The sequence below is a fragment of the Agelaius tricolor genome, unplaced genomic scaffold (genome assembly GCF_023055355.1).
Source record: "Agelaius tricolor isolate 1412-34295 unplaced genomic scaffold, bAgeTri1.0.p SCAF_3, whole genome shotgun sequence".
NCBI lineage: Eukaryota > Metazoa > Chordata > Aves > Passeriformes > Icteridae > Agelaius > Agelaius tricolor.
In genome coordinates, this window is record NW_027269263.1 from 12,224,591 (window position 1) to 12,238,092 (window position 13,502).

Consider the following 13,502-nt stretch of genomic DNA (forward strand, 5'->3'; position numbering starts at 1 on the left):
TGTAATGTGCTTAAGCCATTTTTGTGTTGCGTGTGTTGTCTGTGGGTTGTGACCTGTCTGGTACTGAAGTACCTGGAGCCTGTCGTGGCCCACCAGGAAGTTTGTGGTTCCTGGGACATGAGCATGCAGCTGAGGGGAAGGGTCTGCCTCCCTTGAACTCACCTTTGGAAGAAGGGCACCATGGACTCACATTCTGGGCAGGAAAGAGAACTACCCAAGTAGAAAAATTGCTGCTGCCTGACACTTTCTGGTTAGGAGTGTGAGGAGTGAAAAGAAGGACCCATTCTGAACCTCTTCAGCAGAGCTACTGCAGCAGCTCTGCACAGCTCTTGATGCCTTCTAAAATTAAATCTAAGATAAATAAAAATGTTTTCCCTGCTATTTCAGATGAAAAATCAAAACCATCTCTTCTGGTGCAGTGAAACTCTTAAAGCTTTCACAATGTAAACATGCAAGGGACCAAAAAGTGTGCGTGCATCAAAAAGGGAATTGTGGGTCTGTAAAGGAAGTATGAATGGCCTTAAACTTGGTTATGAGTAACTTATACCAATATATAAAATACTTGTGCAACATGATGGAACTGATAGAAGTGCCTGTGAAGTAGGAGATGTGAGACAAATGGACTGAATCATTGATTTTCACCTTTTTTGTGCAGCATTTACGAAAGCAAATGGATGGAGGAAAATAAAGAACAACCGCTTTCTGAAAAAGTATAACTACAAGAGAGGTTGCTCTGCCTACTTTTTCATGATTTTTCTTCTGTAATACTATTTTGCTAGAATTTGGTCTTTTCAAAAATGGTTGTTTCCCTTCCCCTAAGTCTTCAGCCTAAAATAATGATGACTCAGCCAGTATTGGAGCATATCCTAGTGTTAGTATAATCCATTGCTTGCTGGGAGCATTAGCATAACTATTTTGTTCCAGAAAATACAGCCTTCTTTCCATAGCTGGGATAGAAATAAGCAGTTTCCTACCTCCCTTCTAACCCGTGCTCTGTCATTTAGTAATGGGCATGGCCTGAAGAAGACTGCATTTCATGAATCACAGGGACTAGACAGACTGGGAGTCAATCCTGAAGCATCACAGCAGGTATAATGCAGTAGGAGTACTTAGGGGAGGAAGGAGAGTTCTGGCCACATTCTGAAGGGTAAGGATAGGAACATTTATGTTTTATACAACTATTGGTATAATGGTGTTTTATGTACATACATTTTATGTACAAATTACCAAGTTCAACTAGATCTTTATTTTCAGTTTTCCCCTTAAAATGATTTTTTTCACCATTGAAACTGATGTGTCTTGTTACAAAATTCCCTCTTTTCCTGAGGAAATGAACTGACTGCCCTCACAACAAGTCTGTTTTAATTCTTGATCGAAATAAACCTGGTTAGCTGACCTCCAAGGGGCCAACTGAGAGTAAAAACTAACCTCTTCCCAATCCTAGGCAGCTTCATTAAGTGCCCCTGTTTCTTTATTTTGCAGTGCTGTAGCTATGCCTGTCTTTAATTAGACTCTGGTATGATGTATTCATAGCTGCTGAGCACTGCTGTGATAATCACAAGCTATTTTGTAAACAGGCTGACCCAGTTGCTGTATATATCCTATAGGGAGTGCAGCTATTGCCAGAACCTCTTACTATTGCAAACCCTGCAGACAGGCAGAAGCTCACTTGCATGTGACTGTACTTTGTAATGGTGGAAAGAAAAAAAAAATCCTCAGTCTTGCTTTCTGGCAGCGTGTTGAAATATCTGTGTTCTGCTCAGAAAAGTAATAACTTGAACAAAGTTTCTCCTAATGTGGAAAGAGTCTGTTCTACTTATTAAAACAGCATGCTGGGTTTGCACAGCTCAGAGTGAAATGCACCTGAATTTCTCTAAGGTTTTAGATAAATGCTTTGTCTTGCTTGCCTTTGCTTCCCCAAGAGTAAAATTAGAATAATGATCACTTGGTGAACAGCGTCATGAGGTTAAGCTGCTTCCAGGCTGGGAGTTTACCCCAGGAGAACCCTGCCATGGGCAGCTTAGTCTGGCTCCTGGGTTGCACTTGGAGCTCTGTTGGTTCAGAGACATGGTTCTATGCAACAGCTGAGGACATTTTTAACACATAAGATAAGGTGTGCTATGTTACTTTGCTGTTCTACTTTAGATGTTTAAAATGTCAAATGCTGAAAAAAATCTTGGTTTGGTCAGAAAGTAAAAAAAAAATCACAGTTATTTCTTAAACTATAAATACTTTTGAAAATTTGAAGTATCTGTGTACTTCTTCCTCTACTACTTTGTGTTTGAAGGCTATTTTAGGATAATTTAAAAAAAAACAATCAACAAAGACTGAAAAGATTTACAAATTTAATGTTTTATGATTTTATGTTTTTGAAAAGATTCACAAATTTGAAAGGCTGCTTTGATGAGGGAATGACTGTGTTTTGTGTTCCTTCTTTTAAAGCAGAAAGGATAATATGCAAGGAAAAGAAATGCTATGGGGATCTCAGATCAATTTCCTTAAATTCAGTTCTCCTCTGTAACTGGTTGTGGAACTTCTTCTACAGTCCTTTGGCAGTAGATTCTGAAAAGAAAATCCTTCAAGGGGACATTTTCTGTTCATCATCTTGATACTGAGTTGTGTAAGAGCAGAAACTCTTCCTGGTTAACCTCCTGTAGGTGCAGCATCATTTCTCTAAACTGTCCAAACAACAATGGAAAATTCAAAAGTTCTAATAAAAACTTAAGTATGAGGCAAGTAAGAGAAAGCAGAAATGAGAACAATACCCTTATCATAAATCCTAGAGGTAAAACTTGAATTATGTGTGAAGGCCAGGTATCTCAAATGGATCTTTCTGTGCCTGTACAGCTGGGGTAGCATGAAAAAGGTGCTTTTGTCTTTTCACTTCTTTCTTTTCCTTGTCCTTTTCCTCAAGTGTAATAATAGTAATAGTAGTAGTAGTAGTAGTAGTAGTAGTAGTAGTAGTAGTAATAATAATAATAATAATAATAATAATAATAATAATAATAATAATAGTAGTAATAGTGTCTTGAGTACAAAGAGGAAGGAACAGACAGGAAAACATCTGAAAGAATTTCTTGTGAAGGCTCAGTCACAGCAGAGCACAGCAATAATGTGTTCAAATGGGGAGGAGCATAACTCTAGACAGATGTTAGAGGGACATCACCACCACACTGGCTGGGAAGTTATTTAGGGTTGTCTAAGGGGATAAATATGAAGTCAACAGCATGATGATCATGACATCAAAGTGTCTTTATGCATACTGTGTTGAATTGTTCTGGGTGGAACACTGGGGAAAATTCCACAAAGTGAAATACTTAGAAAAACTGAGAAGATTCCCAAGAAGAGGGTTTGGTTTATGTTGTCTGAGTCAGGCAGAGCTGGGCTGAGCCAAGTGTTATAAAATATAGCACTGAGACTACTTCTCTCCTGGAGCAGGAGGAGGCAGACTGGATGAGCTAATACATTTCCTCATATCATAGCTAGGTCTTTGAAAACAAATCTCACCAAGAGCTAAAAAAGGATTTTTATATCCATTAGGTTTTCTCTCTCTGCTTGAAAGTACTTCACTTCATCCCAGGGCTCCTGAAGCTGTTTGTAAATATTTCATAGAGTTCAGAGGGTCTCTCTCACTTCAGTTGTTGTTTCTGTGTGTCTGATGTTTGCCTCATGGGCTGCTTCAGTAAATAGGCTTTTAATGGGTTTAGGAGCAAAAAGCACCTGAGGTCCAGAAAGTCTAAAAGCCATCCTACTGCCACACACAGTGCTGTGTTTCTGCAAATAATTGTGAGTGCAGCACATCCCTCTGTTTCCACTACAGTCTTGCCCGGATAAAAGTGAGTTCACTTGCCTCCCACCTTTCAAAACCAGATCTCTAAAACATGATTCCAGGTTAAAACATCTCCAGAAGTGGCCTCACTTTAGAAGCTGCATAAATACTGAGAATCTCCAGCTGGTATCAGTGGGATTTACCTGTGTGTACAGGTAAAGCCAATGCCAGCCTTTGGCTGATAGTGGTCTCTTAAAGACAAATCCTCATCTCTGCAAGACTCTGTGGTGTCTGTGCACGCCAAAGGCGCTTCCCCAGTGACATTCCCTAGCTGGACCCAATGATCCCTGTGGGTTCCTTCCAGCTCAGCATCTGTGATTCAGTGTGGATCAGAGTTGTGTAAGGCTCTCTGGGTGCCATGCATTGGTTTCTGCAGAGAGCTTCAGTGGCTCTAGGAGAGCCTCATCCATGAGGGACTGTGCTGGCACCTGGGTGATGGTGACTTATTTACAACCAGCCACCACTACGGACAAGGTGAGACATATCTAATTTCTGTACTTGCATGTAAAGGAGTCTGTGCAACAGGCAGCATCAAGCTGCTGCTCAGAGTGCTCAGAGGAGCAACAAGCAAGGAGGGTACTGCATTCAGTATTGACCTGGCTGGTTAACAGAAAGTTTATTGCATCTTTTTAAATTATGTGCAGGTAAGTATTGTTCATGAGCTCTAAACATCACAAATGCTTTCTAAGTCAAGAGCATAAACTGAAAAGTGAGAATTAGGCTACAGAATGTCAGGATTGTTACTGGCAACTAGAAAATAACCCTGTAGCCTCCTTATTTTTCTTCTTGTGCACTTATTTCTGCTTATATGCTGCGATGTTTGCCAAAATACTGCTCTGTTGCCTGACGCCAATAAAGCCAATGGCATGGTCTGTCTCTTTATTTTCAAACTCAAGTTGTTTGATAGCATCTTCAAGTTAATTAATACATATTATTGCCCTCTGAGGACAGATAGTAAGGTATTGACTAGGCATACAAACCACTTAAAAATCAGATGAAATTAAGACCTAAGCTGGAGTCATTGTTGTGGTTTCACCCGAGCAGGCAGCTGAGCCCCACACAGCCACGCACTCACACCCACCCCAGTGGGATCAGGGAGAGAACTGGAAGGATAAAAGGCAGAGAACTCATGGGCTGGGCTAAAGACAGTCTAATAGAGAAAGCAAAAGAATAACAAGGAATTAATTCACTGCTTCCCATGGGCAGGCAGGAACTCAGCCATCTCCAGGAGAGCAGGGCCCCATCCCATGTAACAGTGACTTGGGAAGAGAAATGCCATCACTCCAAATGTGATCCTTTTTTTTTCTCTTTCTCCTTCCTCCTTCCCCCCTCTTCCTTCTTTCCCCCACCTTTATATACTGAGCATGATGTCATATGGTCTGGAACATCTCTTTGTTCAGTTGGGGTCACCTGTCCTTGCTGTGTCTCCTCCCAACCTCCCAGTCACCCTCAGCTTCCTCACCAGCCTCACAAAAAGCAGAAAAGGCCTTGGCTCTGTGTAAGCCCTGCTCAGCAATAACAAAACCATCTCTATATTATCAACCCTGTGTTCAGCACAAATCCAAAACACAGCCCCATACCAGCCACTGTGAAGAAAATTAATCCTCCCCTAGCCCAATCCAGCACAGTCATGTAGAACATCCCAGAGGGGGGTAACAAAACTTGTGTACATTTACCAAAACAAATGTGTCTTCCAGAGAAAGAGGTCTCCTTATATCCAAAAGGAATAACCACATCCAAGAGCCTTCAGCAGAACTGCAAGCTTCAAGCAATCCACAGCATCAAAAGCATTGAGAGGCCATTGGCCACTGCACCAGAAATTTTGCCTGTGGCCAAGGGCATACTCACAGGAATGAGGATAGAGCAACATGGTTAGGAGACTCCTAATTCCCACTTGCTTGGTGAGCAGCTTTCTTTTACAGGAGAGACTAAATGTGTGTGAGGCTTGTGTTGTCTTGGTGGCAGTGAGGATTAAAAGACAAGGACGGATTATGAATGGTGATACTGACTCTGTCAGCAAATGACTCCGATGTTTAACATGCAGGACATGCATGTATTACAATAAAAGCATTCATTTACAGAGGTTATCCATCCTATATGACCTATTCCTGAAGAACAATATCTCTTAAAACTCCAGCAATGTGGAATATTGCCCTGAGAAACCTGATATGTCACCATGTTCTCGCTCTCCCACATCAACGCTGTAGTTTCTGTATTTGATTCCTGTTATTGATTTAGATTTTTTAAACTCTTGAAATATCCTTTCTTCAGGCCAATACCAACCCTAATGGACTTTTTCTGCTCTGAGAAGAGGCTAGAAACTGAAAGGTGCAAGTTAGTATCTAAACTTTTATTAGATCAGAGATGTAGATAGTCACCAACATGTCTGTGAAATGCTAGAGATTCAAATAACAGCAGGTTAGGGGAAGCTCGGCTACTCTGGGTATTATGAAGGAAAATCCTAAGACTGGAACATAATTGGAACAGTCATTTTCTGAACAGTAAAATGATTTGATTGAGGTGATATCCTTTCCTGCCCTTTCTTGGAACACACTCAATCACATTAGTGGGGGGTTTTGTGCCTAAATGGGATGGGTTTGAGTTGTAAAATGTGATTATTCACACCAGAATAATAATGTGAGGCATATAACACTGTTTAGTCCTTAAAGCTGATCAGCTTATCACTCTCCAACACAAAGGACTCAGAAATCAGATACCTGAACAAGCTGAATGTGTTAAAGCAGTGACCAGGGATGCTATGGGAACAGGAGGGTCTGGACTAATCTTTGCAAACATGAGATGTGGTCCTGGTGTTAGTAAAGTACATCAGGCAGGAAAACCAGTGTTCCTTGCTCCTTTGTTTCCCTGTTTTCATCTGCTTCTTGTTTCCTAGGAGAGCTGCATCTTTTTCTCCAGTGTCTACTTGGACTGCATTTTCCCTCCATCTCATCTTTTACCCTATCCCTCCCCTTCCTTTTCCCCTGGCTGCCACTTCTGTTCCCTTCTTAGTGGTTTCAGGGCTCCTGCTGTCACTTGAGGGTCCCTCAAATGCCACATAGGTGGGTATTTACACTGCTTTTAAATAAATGTTAGGTTTTTTCAGTTTCCCCCACAGGGACAAGAGTGAAGGCTGGAAGCAGCAGGGAGAACAGCAGAGCACTGCAAGGCAGCATTCACATGGTGGACCCCAAAGTCCCAATCTAGAATAGGCTATTATTTTTATATAAAATAAAATAAAATAAAATAAAATAAAATAAAATAAAATAAAATAAAATAAAATAAAATAAAATAAAATACAGCTTGTTAGGTCAACATTGCTTTTAATGGTAGAATGAAAACTGAGTTAAGAATCTGGTGGATTCACATTTTTTTCCTTGTTTTCCCTACTCCGGTTTTACTGACAGTCTGCACCCATCCTCATTGCTTCTACTCATGTATTTAACTCAGAGGCAAAGAGCTATGAAATCTCCATCAGCTGAAAAAAATCACAGGTAAGAGTGTTCAGCAGCAAATTCAAATCACCATCTGAATATTATCTAATTTCACACTGAAAGTATGAATGTTTCAGGTTTAGCAGTGTCACAGAATGATAAATGTCCTGAACTAGTTCTCAGGAAGTTCCAAAGGAAACAATACATATGCTCTGTACTGGAACAGTTTAAAGTAAAGGAAAAGGGGAAAAAAAACAAAAGGAAAAAGCAGCCTTGTTTTTTCTATTGCCTCAAAGTGGATCAATCAGACAGCAATTCCAAGAAAAATGAAAACATGTATAGTATATCTTAGAGTGGGAGAGATAACAAACTGCTATAGGTGCTAAAGAGCTGCAAAAGAAAAAAATTATCTGGATTATATCCTTGAAAATATCTCCTACATTCTTTTTCTGGAGAGCAAAGTAATTTTCTTAGGTGTGTATTATTCTGACTAGTAATCAAAAAATTACTGAACTCTGGACAACAGCCTAATTTTTGTTCTGCTTCATTTTGTTCTGCTTTTCTGTCCAAGGTAACAGGGAACACAACTGGTGTCATTAGAATCTGTGTTTTTACAAATTATCCAGACTTGTATTTCTGCTGGTATTACTGAGAATTTAAACAAGCACTTTCAAATGTGCATTGGCCAAGCACAAATGCTACAATTTACAGGACAAATACTGTCTTTTCAGTGCATGAAAAAGCTCAGCAGTTTTTGAAATTTGGATAAATTTTAAGGGCACTTCAGACATCCTGAGTTGAAGGTGTATCAAATTTTCACACCACTTTAAAAAAATCATATCAATTATCACACCAATATGCACATCTTGTAATTGTTTTGATTAAGAAAGTGGAAGGCTGGAGGTTTTTGAGATACTGTCTTCTCTTGAGAGTATATAATAAAGGAGACCAAGATTTAGTTTCATCTAATATTTCTTTTGGATATTTACATTTTGGAGCATTTAATGAAGATCTTATAAAGTTTTGGTGATCTGTCGTGGGTTTTTTGGGTTGTTTGTTTGTTTGGGATTTTGGGGGTTTTTTGTTGTCTGTTCTTTGGAGTTTTTTTGATTGGTTGGTTGGTTTGGTTTGGCTTTTGGTTGTTTGGTTGGTTTTTTTTGAGAAGAGATGAAGTGTTCAAATGTCACAATGAGACAGCTGCTCTCAGGTAATCATATATACGTACATATATACATATACATTTTCTTACTGACTGCTTAAAAGATTGCTCTCTGAAAGTGCAGGTGTTGATTAGATCAGACAAATGTTCTGGTGGTAGGCAACGTAGGTGGAGAGTCTTGGGTCTTTTAGCAGCTGGATTTGTTTTCTCATTCAAATCAAATTAATTTAAAAAATTCTGAGGAGGATCAAACCCCAGTGCATAACCAGGAGTTTGGTGGGAGGTGGCAGGTTTTACATTTACAAGTTTGCATTACCTGCTGCAATACCAGATAAACTGGCTGTGCTGCATTGCAGGAGTTAACCAGCCAGTGGCCCACAGATTTGATAGCAGAAACCTGCCTTTCACATCTAGGTTGTAATTTGATTTTGACCTATGTTGATCATGAAAGCTAGTCTCTGTAAAAGGTGTTGATGATATGAATTATCACTAGATAGCATTTCATATCACCAAGAAATAGCTACAGTTATTAACTATTTATCTTTCATCAGGATCAAGCAGAGAGACCAAGTAGCCACCATGTGAAGGAGTAGAAAATTCCATTTGTCACTAGGTGTGGATTCCCCCAGTCAAAAGGAAAGCATAGTATGAGTAGTAGATTTCTGTCTCTTTCCTACACAAAAATCTTTTAAAGTACTTCTTAGGTGTTTGGTTTTTTTTAAATCTCATGTATTTCTGGAGGCAATTCTGCTGTGTTTCCAGTACTGGACATGACTGCTCAGTATCAGAACTGCAGCTCTTCGGTGGAACATCAAATGGGACAAGAAAGTCTAGCAGAATTCAAAGTGAATGCAAATCTACTGGAAATAATCAGAACCTCAAAAGAAAGAGACCCAACACCACTAAAAGCAATGGGAAAAGTATTACAAGTTACAGATTGATAGTAGTCTACTAATTCCACTGCTGGGGTTATGCCCTGGACATAAATTGCTTGGGGAATTAAAAAAGGCTTTGACTACATTTTGTAGAGGGATAGAATATAAGAAAATAAAGACAGTGTAGAAAGAATCTTACCCCTAAGGAGTTGCAGCTGGGCCAATTATTTAAGATTAGGAACAGGCCTGACTTTAACAGGCCACAGCTGTAACCAATGGGAAGAAGATGTTATAAAAGAGTGGGGTGGGTGGTTGAGAAGGGAACTGGAGTCATTTGGCTGCTTTGTGAAGAAGAAAGAGTCAGTGCTCTGAGGAGATGTCCATGAGACAACACCAAGAAGGTATGAAACTTCTGTGATAGGAGACAACAGTGTGGAACCCGTGCAATAAGATGACAATATTCTGTACATTGAGATTAATTATCCCTTGGTAAAAACTTCGTGGAAATGAATGGCCTTATGCTGTTAGTTAACCTCTATTACTCTGTTGGCTTTTCCACAACAGGCTATGTGCTGGGAGAGCTATCTCCCATTACCTCTGCTGCCTTTTCCTTCAGAGATCAGAGAGATTTGTCCCAGTGTTCAGTCCTTAGCATGGGTGTTATTTTCCAGAGTTTGTGAGCCTTTTTTCACTACCATTACGCATTGCTGCTGCGTAGCAGGACTTGCTGATAATTATCCTCTTCATTAATGTGGCTATTAGAGAGAAACTTCTAAACTTGGCCAACTGCTTAGTCTGTGCCTTTGGTTCTTACATACTTGTGCAGCCTTTCTGTTGACTGCACTGCAGGGCTCCAGCCATAGCAAACCCTAGCTCCTCTCTTAGCAAGCATAGCCTGTGAAAAAATCAATTAAAAATCCATTGAAATATTAAATTGAAGTTGCATTTATTTACCAGTTGCAACACTGCCAGTATAGAACTGCATTTGAAGTGCTTTTCCACAGCCATGGCCTGCAGTGTGAAAGGTGAAATACAAACCTCAGTTCTCTCACCAGCAATATACACTGAGAGCTTGTGTGGTTACACGTTCATAATTGAAGTGAAACAAAGATAAGGATCTTGCACTTGCAGCTTTCAACCTAGTGTATTTTAGCTGGCTACCATTAAATACACCAGGCTGTGTTAGAACAGCCTTTCTCTCAAGTCCTGCTGCTGCTGTTCTGGTCCATCAGCCGATCTTTGCAATGCACTCAAATACAGTTGCCGTTTTTTAATTTATAATTAAGACCTTTCAGCAGGAAAGCAGCTTAAACCACCTGATTTAGCAGGTGTTTCATGCGTGTAAGCAGCATTTCCATGGGTGTGACACACAGGGATTAGACACAGCTCGAGGCTGTACTTGAGATGGGAACACTCGGCCAGTCTAGGGAGCGATGGCACCGGGCAGAACGGGGGAGCAGCTCTGGGGGACAGCAGTGATGTCCCCGAGAAGGGATCCCGGTGTCAGAGCCAGGCATCGGAGCAGATCCGGAGCCAGAGCCGACCCTTCCCTGGCGTGGAGCGGCTGTGTGAGCGCAGCACAGCGGGGGCAGCCAAGGCCTGAGGGGCTGTCAGTGGGAAACCACGCTGTGGTATCGATCCCAGGACCCATTATTGCAGTTATCACCGGGGGCACAGCCCATAGGTGACCCTGGCAGTGTTCAGCGAGCCTGTGGCTGCCGCACGCTGCGTGTCGGGGAGGATTCACCCCAGAGCCGCAGCGCTGCCGTGCGCCGAGGGATGCCCGGCATCCCCTTCGTTCTCCTTTGAATTCCACCGGCACCCCGGGTTTCCCCGCTGCCAGGAAGGACCCGCAGAGTCCCCGGCAGCGGTGTTCAACTCGGTAGCGCAGCCGGCTGTGCGCGAGGCTCCTCCTGCCCCGGCATTCCCGCTCCCGGGGCCGGCCCGGCGGGGGCGGCGCCGCCATTGCGCTCCCAGGCCGCCAGGGGGCGCTGCGGCGGCGGGGCGCGGGGAGGGGGCGGGGCCGAGCCCACGTCCGAGTTCCCAGGGCGACGGGGCGGTCGCGCCGTGACGTCACGGTGCTTCCCGGTGACGTCAGGCGGGCCCATGCGCCGTGGCCGCGGCGATTCTGTGTGACGTCACGAGGCCGGCCGTGACGCGCCGGCGGCGCTGGGAGCGGGCCGGGACCGCGCTCGCCGCCCGCCCCTCGCACTACGGGTCGCGGCTGGGGCCGCCCCGGTGGCGGGGACGCGGCCGCCCCCGGCCCCGCCCTCGCCCCGCCGCTCCGGCCCAAGATGGCGGCGCTGAGCAGCGGCGGCAGCGCCGAGGGGGCCTCGCTCTTCAACGGGGACATGGAGCCCGAGCCGCCCGCGCTCGGCGCCGGCTACGCGGGGGGCGGCAGCGGGGACCCGGCCATCCCGGAGGAGGTGAGGCCACGCGGCGGCCGCCGGCCCCCGGGGCTCGGGCCCGGCCGTGCCGGGGGCGGCCCGTGCCGGCGGGGGCAGGGAGCGGGGGCCGCGGCGCGGAGGGTGCGGGGCCCGGCCGGGCTGAGGGCGAGCCCCGCTCGGAGCCGCCGCGGGTGCCGCGTCCCGCCAAGGCGCCGTGCGGGGGTTTGCCATCGGTTCCCCCCGGTGGCTTTGAAACACTCGAAATGCGTTTAAAAGCCGAGGCTGGGCTCGGTTCGCTCTGCGGACGTGCCTTTTGTGGAGGTTTTTTGCACAAAGCGTCTTAGGAAATGTTAACGGACAGGGCACCGTGCAGGCAGTGAGGATGTCAGGCCTCTGCTCGGTGTCTCTCTTACATACTTCCTGTGTTTTTGGGGCTTATTACTTAACTTCCCAATCCCACGGGGAGAGAGCGGTACTACCTGTTTTGCTGGGGCTGAAGTGTGAGTTGCGAACGCTTCTGAAATGTTTTCGGAAGGGGGAATAAACTGTGCGGCAACAACACAAGGTGCCTCGCAGATTCGAGCACTGTAGGCATCCAAGGCAGACCAACCTGCCAGATGCCATGCCTCGAGTCTGTTCTGGAGGTAAATACAGATGCCACAAGCTCTGCTGTTTTGTTCTCAGCCTTACCGGCTGGAGAGTGTTTCGGCTCAGCTTTCCCTGGAGTGTCTGTGCGGTTGGTGGGAAACCTCTCGTCTCTGAGCAGCCTTGTGGCCCTGCGAGGAGCCCAGCCCACCTGGGAGCCGCTCCTGTCCAGCCTCCAGCTGGGAAAATGAGCTGGCTTGGACCAGCTGCTCTCCGAGGGGTCCAGTTTGATTCCCAAATCCCCAAAGATTGGGAGGGGGATTTATTTATCCATTTTATTTATTAATAGCGTACTGGATTATAGTGGAATTAGTAGGTTGGGAAGTTTGAGAAGTGCTAGAGCTCCTGCTGGGTGGATGGCCAGAAAGGAGAAGTAGGGAAAGAGTCCGTCCCTATGGATGTTGGCAAGATGTGAGGTTGATTCCCTCCTCTGAAGGAGTTCCTCACTTACTTTCTTGCTGAAGGTATGCAAAATTCAGCAGTACACATCTATTTTACACCTACCCAGCATGGTGATTAAACACCTTGAGTAATGCCAGTCCAGTCTGAACTTTCCTGAGTAAGGAGAAACTCTCAGCTGGTTGAGAAACCCAAACACCTGAAGAGTGGGCTTTAACAAACGCACGCTTTTAGCAGCAAAGTGAGGCTAAAAAGCTTCTGAATTTCTCAGTTATTTATGTCATTTAAAAAAATATGGAATTAATCCAATTACTGGTTTATACTGTGGCCCTTGAAGCAATAACACAATACAACTGAGCTGCTTAAACTGAAGTATAGAAGAGAGGGAAAAGCAGTGGCAGGAGGCAAGAATTTTTTTATAGAACAATTTTCATACTGAAGGGGGTATTTGTGAAACTACTTTAACTCACTTGAACTTCAAAAGTGCTTGAGACTGTGTCAGTCATTAGGTTTACCATTACCAAATGGTAAATTACATAGTGTGGCTGCTTCCATCCTGGATGAGGCAGAGATAAGTGGTCCAGCATGAGGAACACCTGCTGAGCAGAAGGGTTAATGGCTTGTCAGTACAGGTGTAAGCATTTAGGAACTGTGTGGGGGATAGTCTTGTATTATTTAAAAACAAACTTCTTCTATATTGGAAATACTGAAACACATGGGTCTCAAGGCAGAGCTGGTTGTTGTAGAGTTTTTATTTTCTGATGTGGTTTTGTTCTG

The 13,502-nt window shown here is 44.0% G+C and overlaps 1 protein-coding gene across 1 annotated transcript in view; it reads left to right on the forward strand.

Moving 5' to 3' along the window:
* Window positions 1-11,402: 11,402 nt before the first annotated feature.
* The window catches only part of BRAF (B-Raf proto-oncogene, serine/threonine kinase), a 78,794-nt gene continuing 76,694 nt past the window's right edge, over window positions 11,403-13,502 (forward strand). Inside the window, exon 1 of the mRNA XM_071422474.1 lies at window positions 11,403-11,720. Coding sequence (XP_071278575.1) covers window positions 11,589-11,720 — 132 coding nt within the window. The 5' untranslated portion in view covers window positions 11,403-11,588. The remainder of the gene's footprint in view (window positions 11,721-13,502) is intronic.